At 41.4% G+C, this 16,764-nt stretch overlaps 1 protein-coding gene across 1 annotated transcript in view; it reads right to left on the bottom strand.

Moving 5' to 3' along the window:
* Window positions 1-1,268: 1,268 nt before the first annotated feature.
* Window positions 1,269-16,764, bottom strand: part of PRRC2C (proline rich coiled-coil 2C) — a 56,275-nt gene continuing 40,779 nt past the window's right edge. Inside the window, exons 25-35 of the mRNA XM_059822329.1 lie at window positions 16,366-16,582; window positions 15,232-15,435; window positions 14,422-14,534; window positions 13,712-13,848; window positions 11,461-11,695; window positions 10,891-10,998; window positions 9,127-9,345; window positions 6,990-7,093; window positions 5,092-5,218; window positions 3,840-4,076; window positions 1,269-1,531 (exon numbers count right to left, since the gene is read on the bottom strand). Coding sequence (XP_059678312.1) covers window positions 1,271-1,531; window positions 3,840-4,076; window positions 5,092-5,218; window positions 6,990-7,093; window positions 9,127-9,345; window positions 10,891-10,998; window positions 11,461-11,695; window positions 13,712-13,848; window positions 14,422-14,534; window positions 15,232-15,435; window positions 16,366-16,582 — 1,962 coding nt within the window. The 3' untranslated portion in view covers window positions 1,269-1,270. The remainder of the gene's footprint in view (window positions 1,532-3,839; window positions 4,077-5,091; window positions 5,219-6,989; window positions 7,094-9,126; window positions 9,346-10,890; window positions 10,999-11,460; window positions 11,696-13,711; window positions 13,849-14,421; window positions 14,535-15,231; window positions 15,436-16,365; window positions 16,583-16,764) is intronic.

The raw sequence follows: 16,764 nt of genomic DNA, 5'->3' as shown, positions 1-16,764 counted from the left end.
ACATTAGACTTTCAACTCACTCTTCCTTCCAAAAAAATGTAAAAAAAAAAAATCCCAGAAAAAAACAGCAAATTCTGCTACTGATGTGGTACCTGGTGCTTTTTATTAGCTTTTTCAATCATTGTCTGGAAAAAACCTCTAGAATAACATTATTAAAAACAGCTCCAGTATAGCACAGTCACTACTACATATCATAAGCAGGTACAGGATATCTTACATTCACAGAAGTATCATACAGTACTGTCCTACAGCTATAATACTAGAGGATACAATTAAAAAGGCATTTATTTGACTTGATTCTACTTTCCAGCACACTGGGCAAGGAGGTGGTGCGATGCAGCTCTGATATAAAGAATGCACCTTTTAGATAAAACTCTCTTCAATCCGCTAAGGTTTCTTTTATTCTTGTGGCACAGTTCTAAGTGCTCATTGCTGTACACAGACATAAGCTGGAAACCGTTTAAAGATCACTCGCATCATATAAAGATAGCTGGACAGAGGTGAACAGAACAAATTTGACTATCGATGCAATGAACCTTTCAACTCCAGAGGTGAACGACTGAGGGGGGAGCGGGTATAGAGAACACAGATGGCCAAGGAGCATTTTCATATGGTGATTTAAATACAGTATATTGTCATCCAAGAAGCAGCAGCCAGCAAAGCACTGCCTTCAGAGGGAAATTCAACACCATTAGCATTACTCTTTGTGCTACCTCAGGTTAGCTGTCAACATGGCAGCTGTATGAACCCCTCTGCTTATTACAAGATAGAAGCTTCTTAAGTCACTAAAAACTTAACACACATTACTTGGCCCAGCACCATCTTCAGATCTGCATATTCTCATACTCATAGGTTTATAAAAAGATAAATAGCAGCTGAAGATCAGAGCCTGAAGAAAATAAGAGTATTCATCTTGTCAGCTAAGAACATGCCTCCCCGACCACCTCCTTCCCCACCATTGCCGTTTCTCAATTTTTTTCACTTTGGGAAGCATACAGGTGTGTAAGCCAAAACACGCGCACACGTGTAGAACGTGCACACACCAAAAGCAGCCTTCATGCTGTTACGAGAAGATACAAGCCCAGAGAGCCTAGAAGCTCAGCTGGATACGCAGCAGTTTGTATCCATAACTGCTGATAGCTTTCATGTCCCTTTACACTGAGCCCTGCAGGGAGAGAAGACTGCTGTCTCATCCTTCGGGCTACAAATTCATGCTGCTGTCATCTCACCCACCCTCCCCTCTTCCCCCACCTCCACAGAAACACAGCCTCTAAGATTTTGTTTCTTCGGTTTTGATTGCCTGAGGTTTGATTGGTCCAGTTCTAACAGGTTTTGTTGCCGCAGCAGGCGCAGGGGTAGGCTTTTCCTCGGGTTTGTCCTGGCAGACTCCTGAAGAGTCAGCAGTTGCCTCAGCGGGTTTGCTCCCGTTCTCATCCACTTTCTGTGCTTTGCCTCCTATGGGTTTGCTCTGCTGCTGCTGCTCAGAAAAGAATCTCTGGGTGGACTGAAGTACCTCTGCTCTCTGCTTTGCCTTAAGAAAGGGAGAAAATGTGTTTACTGAAGAGAGGGCATTGGAATAAGAGTGACTTCACAAAAGCGTTTCCTAAATGAAAGAGGAAGGACCAACCACAGTGGCCAGACTTTCCTAGAAAGGCAGTGTCCATTCAGTTGCTTCCCAGATGTCACCACATCTGGGCACATGGCTCCTCAGTAGTACCTTAACATCGTACCTTGCTCTTCCTAATCCTCACCCCAGAAAAGAGGATCAAGGACAACAGTTTGAAGCGTTACCTAACATCTCTTTATGCCACTATTATTGCAGAGCTTAAAAAGTATAGACGCTGCCTACAGTAGGCTTAAACTGAAGCGTTACTCCTCAGCAAAAGTCAGACAAGACCAGAAGGCACGCGTGTCTGCATGCCGCCCCTGCCCTGACACTGCTGCCAGCACCGAGTGCCATACCAGCTGTCATTTCTCCTGCCTGGTCTGGACTTCTTAAGCACAGGGGCTGTATGACAGCAGCAGAAGCTCGTCTGAGCACCCAAATTTTTTCCCCCTGTTTTTCTGGACACAGACTTCAGAGTCTGTTATAGGGATGCTGATCTGGCTTCAGGGTTGCATTATGTGTAAGCTGAGGCCTTATCTGCTTCCCAGTCAAAGCAGGCGCTCATTCCAGGAAGCACAAACTACTGCCTGGCTTCCTTCAAATCCCTCCTCTGAATCCTACCCATAACCTTGACTTGCATCTGTGAAATTCAGCCTTTGTGACTACATGTTTCAGTTACAGTTTTACACTGGACCTTTCGTTTGTCAGTGAAGCACTGTGCGGACCAGCTGCTTCAGACCAAGCACTTGGCTTTCCTGCCCAGGAAAAGCAGGAGTTGCATTAAGAGTTCAGCCTTTGGGAGCTGCATGAGTAAGCCCAATGCAGTCAAACGCCTTTTTTTAAAATTAAAAAGGCATATCTTAATACAAGGAACCCCAACTACAATACAGACACTAAGCCTCCATGTACCTAAGTATTTTATGCTGCCCTTTTTTTTTTTTTTTCCTCTCCAGAAAATGGGGCCAGGGGTTGGGGGACCCACACACACAACAGGGGGGACAAAACAGCAAAAGCCTGGAACAAGAGGTCTTGGCTTTAATACTGTGTAGTTGCTCCAAGTAACTCAACCAGCAACAGAATAGAAAACAAACCCGTGAACTCTGATGTGCAGGACTGCAGCAACAGTTTGATTTTACTGGAGCCAGACAGACACCTGAAATCTTTTGCATAGATTTCAGCCATCCCTTGAGGTTAAGGCTAGAAGGCTGGATGACTTGATCACAAGTAACCAAGCGTGACAGAATAACTCATGTTCTTCTGAACAGTGTTTGCAGGGAGAGTCAGAAAACCAGGAGTGCATATTAGTATTTGCTACGACTGGCTAAATTCAGTGCATAACATAGACTCAGGACAATATACTAAACATCACCTAGTAAGTCTACAGCTAGCATAAACTGATGGTAGAAAACTAAATGTACCAAATAACTAGAATTTAAGGGGTAATCAGTTCTCCTACAACCAGACATAGCCAGGAAAAATACACTCTGTTGCTTTTACACCTCAATGCATGGGTTATGGCGAATGACAGTAGATGAAGGAGCTCCTTAGTACCATCTATTCATACAAGCAACTTATCCTGCAGAAAACAGGCTCAGGGTACAATGGTGTCCCTACGCAGACACCCCACATTGCAGTCCTGCCTCAGTAAGAAGGGTTTGCCTCAACTTGAAGGGTCCCAAAGTGCTTTAACAAGTTAGAAGACTCTCATCACCTGCTACTGAAACGCAGCCACCTCTTCTATGGAGTGTACCATGCTACTGCATTCTACCACAGAGAATTAATCACAGGCATTTCAAACCATTGGGAAATGAATCTCCAGAGTCACCAAGGAGTGAGGCTGGCTGGAACAGGAGGGTTCATACTGCTTCTCAGAGCTGAGGAGGCAGATGTGAAATGATAGCTAACAGCCAGGCTTGTAGGCCTCATCACTCATTCAAAAAAAATCCAGGCTCTTGAAACATAGTCATCAGATTGCCTTTGACAGCAGTGGCAGCTTCACAACTGCTGACCACAAGACCACTTGAGAAAGGAAGCTCCCTACGTATTTTTTAGTCTAAAGTTCTTATTAAAAAAACAGGGCTTAGAGAAGATCTGTGTTCAGCTGTTAAAGGCCCAGCTACTGGCTTTGGGTCCAGAGGCATTTTAAATTAAGACATGCTTTGCAGACACATTCCTGCCCTACAAGCTGTCAAGACTGAACTGGTGTTAACAGCACTGCTGTTCAAATACTAACCTTCACATCTCGTTCAGCCTTCATCGCAGCCTGAGCCTGATTGCCTCTGGCTCCAGATACTGATCCACAAAGACCTCTGGCCACACGCGGTAAACGAGGGTGGCTTATAAGGCCTGTGGTCATCTGAGACGGCATCTGACTATGCAGTACTATTGGCAGCCTCTGAACAGGCGCTGGGAAGGTGTTAGTATATGGGGCTCTTACCAATGGAGGGAGCAGGTTAGGCTGAGAGAGGATCTAAGTGGGGGAAAAACAACAAAAAGAGACATTTCACAATTAGAAAATTGCCAACTAGATTGCATGTTGGCATTATCTTAAAAGGGGAAAAAGTTGCTGCTCTGCTGCCAAGAAAATAGGTTTTCATGTTAAGAGAGGCCACGCTTGAACTCCAGAAAAAACAGCGTTGTAGTGCTGCTGTGCCCGAAAGTAGTACCAACAACCTAAAACCAGCATGTAGTAAGGGGGAAGACCCATGCAAGGCAGGGGAGGAGTCACTAGTGAAAGGTAGCCCTGGAAAGGCTAGGTAGTTTCTGCTAGTGGCAGTCCAAAAAAAGAAATCTCAAGTCCTTCAGTCAAACACTCCAACTGCTAAAAGACAGACAGAAATATCCTACATTTTTAGAGAGGCTACATTTCCCTAGCAGCCTGGCTACAGTCACCTGCAACAGTGATGCACCACTCTTATAAGCTGTGCTCCCTGGAAGGCCAGAAGCAAATCAAACTCTTTGTCATACAGTCCATACAAAGCAGGGCTGATGGCCTCTAGAGATCCTTCCCAACCTGAATTGCTCCATCAGTACCTTCAGAGCTGCATCTCAGACAAACAACTGCAAATCTGCTTTGTCTTTAAAGATTTAAAATATGCACTGGGACCCTTCTGAGACACGAAGCTTCTCCCCTTCCCCAACCAAATGATCTGTTTTTGCAGGATGAAGTGCATTACAGCTGCATGGGGAAGCCAGCAGAACAACCATCTGTTGTTCTACGTCATTCACAACTTGTATTATATTCCTCAGTGTGCACAGAACTCTCAAAATTAAACACAACACAAAATCTGCACTACTAGCTAGCAAGATCAGAGAAGGGTTTTTTTTGGCTTTGATCTTGAAATCAGTTTTATCATGCCATTTCATCTTAAGGGTTCCATTTTGTATCTCTCCATGATAAAGCCTGAGGAGACACAGCTGAGTTACAGCGTCACCAGGTCATACAGAGAAACAGATTTGTTTGTAGGAAGCCACAAGTCACTTACCTGTGGTGCAAATTGTGCAGGAAACGGCTGTGTCATTCTCACAGCAGCAGCTGCTGACTGAAACTGCTTCTGGTAGACAATGCTGTTCATTTTATTGGACTGATTGTTAGGACTTGTAGAACTGGCCCTGAAGAAAAGAACACTAGTTAAAATCACACTGCTTTCATTCAGGGAATGTTTCTGGCTTTAGGTAGAACTTAACTAGAAATTCAGCATTGGAGGGGGAAAAAAAAAAATCTCTTAGAGAAGCTAGTATCAGATATTCTTCTGTATCTACCATTAGTTACAAATGCAAACTAACTCAGAACTTAACAATACAAAAAGGGAAACCATAATCAGAAATATTTAGGATATGGAAAGATTCCAGGGTAAAGTCTGTATGAGAGAGGCCTTTCCCAAAAGTATTCGTAACACAAATACTGATGTTAGAAGTGCATTCCCCTTCCCATCCCTGCTATCTTATGTTCAGTCCTACGCCTTTACACTGTTTGCTCTATTGTGTCAAGTTCAGAGCTTGTCACAACAGGCATGAAGCATGCACAGCAGAAGCTGCCATGTGCAGCTGCTTCCACTCTGACCTGTTGTCAAATATTTCAAAGTGCACTTGAACACATTTTAAGAATTCACAGAAAACGCTCTCCCCCGTTTTATTAGGCTAAGAACATGACTCTCCATTAAAACTTCTAAGAGGTGTTGAATCACCATGAATTAAATGAAGCCTGAAAGATTATCTGGAGGAAGGGCAAACAGCCCTTAGAGAAAGAAAAGTGCGAAGAACCTTCTTTAGGAAATGGAGCTTGATTTGCAGAGCATTCTCATGCAGAGTGTGTGGGTGATACACTTATTTAATGTAAAATGAGCAGCGGGACACCAGGGGCAAGGAAGCCAGCTGAACTCAATACACACTAACATTTTGTAAGCTTAAAGAAAGGTCTGTTTAGTTTTCACGTTGAACTCTTGAGATCTATTATGCTTTTGTTGATCTTCCCAGTACCTCTACACTCAAGAGCAAAAGCTTATGATAAGCTCTGCTTTGGTTGCTAGGAGAAGACACATCTCGTGTAGAATCTCTAAGATATATATCATCAAGTCAATTGTCCTAAATGCTGACTAGCTTGCAAATTCAAGTTTCTTCTTCCTCATCCTTTCACATTTTATTACGTGAAGTATTGAGGAACGACTTCAGCACTGAGTTCAAACTCTCATTTCTACTTCACTAGAAAAGCCTGAACACTGTCAGTTTGCTACAGTGAAAGCTACCAAATATAGTTACTATGCACAGGAGTGCAACTTTCAATAACAAAACTATCTTGTAGCAAAGTTCAAGTTCCTTCAAGCCCATTAATAACTTCACCCCCAAGCAGCCCAATAGTTTACCATGAAGTGCATCTGCATATGAGCATGATTCTGTTAATTTTGTCAATTAACCAAGCAAACCTGAAAACAGCTTACTAATTTCACTTGTGAGAAGCTTATAGATCTTGTAACAATTCTTAGTTCTCTAGCAGAATTGTTGCCACAACTGCGGTGTAAGCCTTTAAGTGTTTTTACTTTGAGCACCGCAATTAAGATAAACTGTCTTAGAGTTTTATCCCAATATACATCTTCCCTGCCACTTCTGTGCTTTCCTGGTACAATCCCAAGTCATTTTACATGACTTGTTTTGTTTCATTTATTAAAAAAATATTTTCAACATTTTTATTTCAGAGCTTTGTGCTTCTGGTCAATTACAGCAGATCTTATGACCTACTGGAATGCTGCTTTTAAGCTTAGATTAAGCATTGTATTTTATATTAGCAGCCCCTCACCTCATACCTTTCAGAATTGACTGCTCATGCATGACTAGATACATTTTCTAGCTCTGATTTCAAGGAATTTTGAGCTTAAGAGAGATTTACCGGAAGGGACTGGAGGTTGGAGTAGTACTTCTACCAGTAACTGGTGGTGTTCCAGGTTTAACATCAATGCCACCTCCAAACGCCTTCAGGTCCATTTCCGAAATCTGAAACACATAGCAAATGACATGTTGATTCTAATTCAAAGAAAAATTACATTTAATGAGTAACTGTTAGTTTACCTCACATTTTTCTCAATGAAAATAGGTCACTTAAGTGGAGGTGAAAGCCAGATTGCAAAACAACTTCTTATAATGAGGACAAGCCCAGCACCATAAGCACCTCTGTGTACTATTTTCTTGCACTATTTTGCACTTCCAGCAATGGTACTGGCTTTCTAACTTAATGTTCCTGCATAACATAAGGGGATTTGTGACTCATTTCACATATTTCGCCCTAAAAGTGTTTCAGGATTGAAATTTCCTTCCCCATCTCAGGTATCCCATGAAAATATTTAGATATAATCCTGAAAAATGCTGAAGTGAAGAATGCCATAAAATAATCTAGTTCTATAAAAAAACAAAAGCACACAAAAAATGGAGCTGTCATTCATGCAAAAAATCTCTAGACTAACTGGAGCAATGAATCTCGCATGTTATTTTGCAGATACACTCAACAGAATAAATTAGTCTCTGGAACAGTATCTTTCCACACACAGCCATGAAGCATAACGGCAACAATAAATCAGTTAAAAGTGAGTGGCTGTTTTAACTTGGCTTTAGCAGGAACATGATGGAACCCTTAACACAGGGCAGGAAAGTCACCGAAGGCCACCATCCCACTGCAGTTCTTCCTCGTTTCTTGTTGAAATGAATGATCATTTTCCAGTGACAACTGTAGCATGAAACACACTGCTGCTTGGAAGATGGCCTCCTATTATAAAGGTGAAAAGGTCCGGCCAGACCCTATGAAGCTAGAAAACTGCATGGTGCAAAAATCACCATATACTCTCATGGGTGACAGAATGAGAACTTCATTTAGGTGATCTGGAATTCTGGTTGCTATTACTGTCCAAGACACGGAATTAACACCTGAGAGATTTTTCTTATCACAGCTGTAAGCCATTGGGACAGCAGGGTCATTTTATACTCAAAAGCACCCTAAAATCTAGGCCACAAGCTGTAAGGATTTCAGGCGCAGCTCCAGAGCTAGATTACTCCCTGCATTGGGGAAAGACCTTGCTGTATCTGACAGAAAGCTTAGCTGTGTTAATGTCCAGTGTTACCACCCACTGCTCACCTGAAAGTATGCTGCAACTGCGTTGTGTTGCACACTATCCAAAAATCCCAGGTGCCTGTAAATCTGTGATTCCATCTAAGACAAGAGACCTTGTGATTGGAAGCCAGCTCCACACATCCCCTCATTAGCAACTACCACAGCAGCTCCAGATAAAGGAGAGGAGAGAATGCCCTCCTAGGTGTTCAAGTCTTTTTGCATTATTTCAGTGTTATCTTCTTACTGGAGCTGTCACTCAAGGACAGTTTTCTTCAGCTGCAAGACCAGCCTCTTGGCTTTTTGTTTACACATCAAAGGTTCTGCCTTGCATACAATGCTATGTTCTCAATGTGCACCTTGCTATGCTATTCAGAAAAGCAGACCCCCAGCAATATTAGTAGAGTTTACTTCTGGTTTAAGGTCACAACTGATACAGAGTCTACCGAAGCCTCTAAAACTCCAGTTTATTGCACTGGGAGGACTTGATCCCATACAGTGTGCTCTGGTATGAAATCAGAAACAAAGCAACAAACACATGCATGACCAGAATCAGAAACCAGCCCTGACAGTGTAATGCTGTTTGCCTGCTGCTCTAACTATGGCTCTGTACTATTTTCTACATGGCTTCTACATGAAACATCTTACTAGTCCACAAAGTCATTATCAAACTAGGTATTCCTACAGTGCAAATGGACTAGTATCAAGTTAACTACAAAAACTCAGCTAAGCCTTTACAAAATGCACAGACCCAGTCACTAAGGAACTAACCTTGACTGGCTTTTCAATCTTCCCCTCCCTACCTTTTCAACTCAAGGCAGATTTTTAGATGCAAGAGTCAACATGAGTTGCTGTGCTGGTTCTACATAACAGTATACCGCTGTGCTTTGTATTAATTTTTGTACTGTAGATCTACCAATATTGTTACCTTTCCAGTTGCAGCAATCATGCTGTGTTGAGTTCCTGCTGGGATTAATCCTCTGAAAGGCTGGGTTACTTGTGCAGGTCGGCTTAGATTTTGAGCCTGCGCTTGTGGTGGCGTGTGCTGTAGTGGTGGTTGTAAAGATTGGGGTAGGGCAATAAGTGGCTGCGCGGTGGATCCAAAGTTGGGCAAAGAAATTTGTGATCCTGGCAAAGGTACTGTCACCTGGAAAAGAGTACAAAATCACCAGTAACATATACACAAGGGCCATTATTTAACTTTCTTTACTAGCTCTATGATTTCAGCTATATTCAAGGTAAATGCCTTAATGAGTTCATACATTTACTCAAAGAGCTGCAAGCAAAGAAGTGAATTTATTGTTTAGCCTGTCTTTATAATCAGTTCTAATGGCATTTTGATCTTTGCTTTCCAGAAACAAAGTTGCATGCTAGCTCCTAACTCCAACATCATTCAACATGACTTCTTCATATGAAGAAGTGAATTTAATTCAACTCAGAAAAAAGTAGAATGAAATAGCCACTTGGGGGGGGATGGGGTTATTTATTTACTTCAAATAATTTTAGTCATCATAAGGACACTGTTTGGGATGAAAACTACATTTTCCAGGAGTCCCAACAGCCAGCAGTCTGAGCTTAAAAAAAAACAAACCAAAAAACAAAAAAGCCACAGCCAGTCCCTTGCTTGCATTAACAGGGAGTGCTGTAGGCTGAAAACACCACAGAATGGGAGTGATAAATGTGAAAATACCACAGCAGTGACCTGACTGGCAGGAGTTACTGCATCTCCTAGTCTGACCATCAATCCACAACCTGCAAAATTATATTCTGAGTGTGACTAGAAGAATGATATGATATTCTCCAGATGTGAAAGACTTACTAGGGTTCTGCTCTGAAGGGTAACAGATTAGAAGTAGAGAGACAGCCAAGCTTGAACACATTAAAAGCACTGGCCCTTCTAAAAGGTCCTTAAAACTTTATGCTAGATTTCCAACAGATTAAATAATTTTTTTAAGACTCTTTAGACTTCTGTCTTGGCAACTTTTCATGTGTATGAAGTAGGCTATTATAATAAAACAGTCCATTGTAAGCTTTTTTTTTAAAGCCACTTAAATAAAAAAATTGAAACAGAAGATAGAAACCACTAGACAGCATCCTGTAAACATGACAGAATGCTTGCACACAGCAAATTAACAGTTCTTTCATAAGAATTCAAAAAACTTAAAAATCACTGGAATTATTTTACAAACCTCCTAATGTAGGTTACTGGTAACTGACTTAGCTTGCCCTGGTTGCCTGTATGATCTATCTGCTGACTTCTCATTTGTTTTCTACATATTTGATATCATTGACATATGTAGTAGCTCTTGAGATTTCATCTCAATGAGATTTTGCTCTCTCCACCATCACTAACTGATACCTGCCCCCATAAAGGCAGCATATGCCTCAATCAATTAGCAACATCACTGTGCCGACTAAATCTTTGCCTGTCACTGGAAAATGAACTACTTAAGAGAAGGATGCCAGAGACAAGTGATCAACACGAACTTGTAGGCCATCCAACTTCTGAGCAATTCAGTTTTTCAGTGCTGCTGCAGTAGCTCTCCTTTGCTATCATTTTTCAATGCTTGCATTTTGGAAGAATTAAAGATTGCCTTAGCCCCCACCTCCACCCCCACCCCACAAAACCCATCAACAACAACATGCTTTTAAGAAGAATACAACTTAGGAAATTTACCATGCCATAGTTTACCTGCTGGAGAGCACTGGGAGACTGTGCAGTGTTGTAGAAATTGCTCTGGCCAGGCTGTTGAACTTGCCCAGAGTACAGATTTGAAGCCTGAGTGAGCGTAGCTCTGGCCTAGGAAGAGTGAGAGACACCATTACCTTCAGAATACTTAGGAGAGCAGTTCTGAGACAGCATGGCACATCATTCTGTATTTCAACCAGTACAGTAGAAACCACAGCATAAGCAGCTGACAATCTGAAGGTTGCAGCTTGTGATAAAGCTCTCATCTGCAAGTGGCAGAACAGCCCTTTATCACCTACCATAACAGAAATTAAACCTGAAGCTCCAATTAGTGACAGAAGTGCAAGGAGCACTGTAGTTTGGGGAACAATCCTTAATTCAGAGATTATGCTAATGTACCTTTACGAAATTAAAAGAACATTCTCTTCCAAGCATCTTAAGTTTCCTGCCACCTTGACTACCATGTAATTATCACAGCGGTGGGCTTATGCCAAGCTGAGCAATACTTGATTTATTATTGCATTATCTGTATCAAACCTTTGCAGAAGTTTTGCATTTCGGAGCATTTCCTACCTGGAGAATGTGTGTATCAATAAGCTGAGAGCCTCCCAGTCCTGAAGCTTGGCTAAGTTGATGTTCGTATAAGATAGGAATAGGCTGTGTATTAGAAGTCTGTTGAAATGCCAGGCTTGACTGCGCCTTAGCAAGCTCCTGGTGTTGCACTGCTGGGAAGTTGTGTAAGGCTGTACCAGACAGAACTACTGGTGATGGCTGAGACAAACCACTTTGCATAAAAGCTTGCTGGGATCTGCAAGAGATTGAAGCATTATACATAAAAATGCAGAGCTCAACAATGAGCCACCAAAATTAAGAACATGGGTTATATTCTTTAAACAGAATTAGCATGCTTAGCTCTATCGAACAGATTTTCACCTGAGAAGGATAGATTTTTCTATTTACTCTGCACACAACAAAATAATAGATGCTACTAAAGGCCACAGGAAAAAATGACTAGTCTTTTTATTTCCATCTTCAAGTACACTTAGCTATTTAGATGTGCATGCTAAAATAGTTTTCGCATAACTTAACTGTAACATACAGAAGCTACCAGTTTTTAGTTCCCGTGCTATAAGGTAGGACAGTGGGGAAGCACCACATGTGAGTAGTTCCACTTAGTCATAAAGACAACTGCTTTGTTCTCTTGACTTCACAGATCTCCACAGTCCAACTTTTAATACTTACAGGTTACATCACTGGATGCTGACAATAGTCAGCATCCAAATGAATGTTTTGGCTTGAAAATAATAACACAGACAGACACCACAGCCTCTAATTTTAACTAGATATTCAATTCCCTTGTCACCAGCATGGGGAAGTTGCAGTTTGTTTAAAAAACAAAGAGCAAAAACAGTAGAGCAAAGCACTACAGACAGGTTGTTTTAGTCCATCAGAAGTATTATCCAAGTATTTCCATTAAGAGCCTGCTGAATAGCCACCTTCAGACTGAAGAATCAGTTTTTAAACAAATCCCCCTCTCAAAGCTCTTCAGCTCAGAGGAGAGTGGTTTTGATGTAAAGACACTTTTCACTTTATCACTTGGTCAACACGTACCAGCATAGCACTGGTCCTGTTAATCTCTTAGCATAGTGGCCGTGTGCTTGGCTGACAGAACACTCAGGTCAGCTTTGTTCTGTACCTTTCCTTCATTGCAGAACATTCTTACAATTGCACTCTGAACACTGGAGAAACTTTTCCAGAATGTATGCAGAGGACTGTCTTCAATGTAGCCAAAAACATTTTCACAAGATTTTTTTTTTTTTAAACCAGTAACCTGTACATCTCAAAGCTTATCCTCCTCTGCACCTTTAAAGATGTGGGAAAAGTATTCATACTCTTATAAATAGCACAACCCAAAACTCCATTAATACTGGGTTTGTGCATGACCAGATTAGCCAGAAGCATTTATTTAATCTGGACCACATGCCAGACTGATTGTGTTTCTGCAACTAGCCAACTGTTTGCAACAACTTTTGTCAGCTGTGGCAGGACAAGCAATATTTGGTCCAACAAAGTCAGCCAAGCACAAAGTCAGGATACACATATTGTCAATCAAACCTTCTGTGGCTTCAGCCTTCTACATTGCAACAAGCAGGTTTTTCTACAGCACATGCAAAACCCTGTAATTAAATTTTCAAAGAAACATTCTCCAAGTGAAACCGACAAATTTTGTCAAAATTATACCACTGTAAACCAGTTTTGATAGGAACTGCAAAGAAGCTTTGGAAAGGCTTACTGTGGAAATTTGTCTGGCTATCAATGCCTTTTGAGAGCTATTGGTCTTACCATTATCTTTTGTAGCAAACAGAAAACTTATATTCTAAAACATACCCTGCTATCCCCTATGCATCTGAAATTAAGTTTCTACCACTTACGGGGTTCAAACTAGGATTCCGGTGTTTCAAGACTCCAGTGTTGGTTTGATTAGAAAATAACAAACACAAGTTACTGAATTAAAGAGACAGACTCCTCTCTTTCTATTCTCTTAGTATGAAAGACTAATGTTTTCAGCTTTTTAGCTGGGTTTCCTAAAGACACAAGTATCATGCATAATTTCTGAACCCAACGATTTCACAACTAGATCTGCACATGTAAACTAGCCAGACAATCCGCATACAGAGTTCTCAGCCAGACAAACAGATGAAAGAGATTTTGGGGAAGACAGAAAGATGAGGCAGCTATTGAGCACAGAACACAGGTCTGCAGGGAAGCAAGTTCTATAAATTCTGCCACTCAAAACACAAAGAAATTTGCATATGCTACCTACCTATAAGGTTGTAAGGAGGAGTTGAACAACTCTTGGGCTTGTGAAACAGCTGGTGCTGCTCCTAAACTCAGCTGAGCTTGATGCTGTCCTTGTAGAGGTGCATAGATGGGGATGGGGATCTGCTGAACTGAAGCAGGCTGCATAAAAAAAAACATTAAATACCCAAGGACAAAAGTCATGTAGAAAAGCTATAGTTAAATGTGTGCCAGAACTTGTGTAACTTTCTAAAAAGTAAACAATGTCAAATCCTAAGGCTGCAATGCAGAGCTGGTATTGCTCCCATTCAGAAAATTACTTTCTAGTTGAATTCTATACTTTTTGTTGCAAATATCCAGCAGAAACTGAATGAATTTAGATTTGCATACAAAACAACTGCATAAGATTGCAAACAATTTTGTACTACAAAAGCTGAATAAGCCTGCACTAATATGGCCACATAAACACCTCCCGTGAATATGTACTTTTACATAAAGAATATTTGTGAGTGAAAGCTTATTCTCTCAACTTTTACAACAAATGCTTTAATTCTCAGGAACAGTAGAGATCAAACACCACCTGCACACATGAGAATGAAATATTAAGGGCAGGCATGACCTCATTTTCGCAGTCTTTAGTCCCACTCTCCCCTGCCCCCATTAGCTCATTAGTAGAGCTTTAAAGGTAATATGGACAAGGAGGGGGAAAAAAAGAAAAAAGAAATCCCCAAATACCTGAGAAAGCCCTGGTTGAAAGCCTTGCTGTTGAGCCAGAGAAGGTGGTGCCAAACGCGCATGTTGGGTATTGAATAGATGACTTGTATCCATATAAAATGCTGGGATTTGAGCTGCAGTACCTCAGGAAAAGCAATACAATTAGTATCTGATTCCAAATACCTCCCTGCTAGAAAGGTTTCCATCAGGAGTTTGACATGCAGCCACTATCAGTACTTCCCAGTGTGACAGCTACCAGGGAGACTGGGAGAAGAAACAGAACTGAAGAGCTGGGTGCCTAACCAGCTTTGGTATCTTTTCCAATTCACCCCCAGAATCTATCAGTCTTGCATATGCATCTTCAGTCCCATGCAATTCCTGGGGGACAAGCAACAGATTCCGGCCAAAACAGGCATTTGGGTGAAGGAAGGGGAAGAACATGCTATACTGTCATGTAATTTAGGTTAACTATATATAGGGTTTTCTTTAAAGAAAAATGCCATGATTCTAAACTATTGTAGTACTTTAAAAAAAGAAGTCAAGACTAAGTAATTCTTGATCTTAAATAGCGATTTACAATTCTGCAACAGAAAAATGGTACATCAAGAGATTGAAACTTACTTTCCTCAAACTAACAACACAGCATTATCTTTATACTTACTGATAGAAACTTGCATATTTAGAGTAAGACACAGTTAGCAAGTATTTGCTTACAGAAGCCTCTCCATCATTCTGTCCTTACTGCAGATAAAACCAGAACTGAATTCAACTCTCCAGCTTCAGAACTCCAAAAAAGCGGACATGGGGCTTCTCAGCCACAAACACTATTACCTGCTGCAGACTGAGACACATAGACCTGGGGACTTTGCTGTTGTTGGGCAATGAGGGATGGCATGCAGCTCAGTTGAGAAAAGTGACTGGCAGAAGCTAGGCTGCTTGTCTGCAACTGCTGTGGTTTCACTTTACATATATTAGGAGGGTCTGAGGTGCTTGCAGTCTTTGTACTCAGCGAAGAGGTTGTGTATGTTCCAGCTCCTAGAAGGAGAGAAGTCATACATCATAAACCAGCTAAAGATATTTCAAAGCCTGATCTTTCAGTGGTCAAAGTTTTGGGACAGTTGTGCAAGCACAGCCACAACTGGTTAAGAACACTGAAACCTAAATGCAGATGTTTCCATCAATGTAAGATGGACAGGGAGGACAATTCTGTTAAGTTCACTATGGGAAGTGCTGCAACCATAATACATCTCCCTTCTCAAGTACAGGAGCATATAAAAATACTGAAGTAGACATCTTGGTTAGTTATGCAACAAAATATTGCAATGTACGGTGGTTGTGTCTCTCATGATTGAGAGCCAGGCTCTAAAGAAAGGTCTTTTTCAAGCACTTCAGATGAGATTTGGGTATACATTCTAATATTCCAAGGTGTGAAGACTTAATCAGATAAAACACCTTTTTTTTCTGCCAAGAACCAAGGTGGAAACCAGCACTGTTTCTGAAGAGCAGCTGGACATTTGCTCTGCCTAGCGTGCAGTGGTCTTGTTATAAGCTGTCAAAGCTTTGACTCCAAAAAGCAAGAGCACAAATGAAAGTAAGACTGCAACTAGCTGGATATGAGAACTACCATCTGCTCCAAAATCTGCTTGCTTGCCTTCATTCAGCTTAACAAAATGAAACCAATAAGGCAGCCAACAGAAGTTTACCTCCTCTTCAAGTCCATGTAAGTAGCATAGGCAGAGAGATGTTGTCTTAATATATTTTTCAGATGACTGAAGTGAAACAGGTGAAGTACCTCCTTGTTAATTAAAAGGTATTTGGGAAGCTGCTGTTAAGATCTGACATTTCATACTAGCATAAAAATTCTGTTAGCTTTGCATTAAACGTAATTCCAAAGGGAATCTAATCTCTTGAAAAACATAACCAAGGAACAATACAACAGGCTACTACAATCCTGACATCCAGTACCTGATAGCGAAGTCGTGGGTGTAACGGAGGCCACAGGAATAGGAGGCATTGATGCACTAGAGAAAGAGCTGTAAGTACCACTGTTTGGCACAGTGTTGTTGCTGCTGCTGCCGCCGCCGCCACTGCCACCAGCAATGGGAGATGCTGCTGAGGTCACTGGCGAACTCTTCTCCCCCATGTTTGGGGAATTCTCCCACGCTTTGCGTGCAGACTCCATCTATTTAAAAAGAAAACAAAATTTCCTCATCTATTAGGAAGTTTCAACTAGCCAAACAGTCTTCCTCTTTTAACAGTTCTTTTTAGTTCAAAAGGCAATTCAGGCTTCATGCGAGCCTCTTTTTTAAAAGTCACCATAATCGTGCAACTCTGTTCATGCAAAAAGCATACAGCCTTAAGTTG

This window comes from Gavia stellata, chromosome 10 (genome assembly GCF_030936135.1).
Source record: "Gavia stellata isolate bGavSte3 chromosome 10, bGavSte3.hap2, whole genome shotgun sequence".
Taxonomy (NCBI): domain Eukaryota; kingdom Metazoa; phylum Chordata; class Aves; order Gaviiformes; family Gaviidae; genus Gavia; species Gavia stellata.
This window is presented reverse-complemented; position numbering and strand designations above follow the sequence as displayed.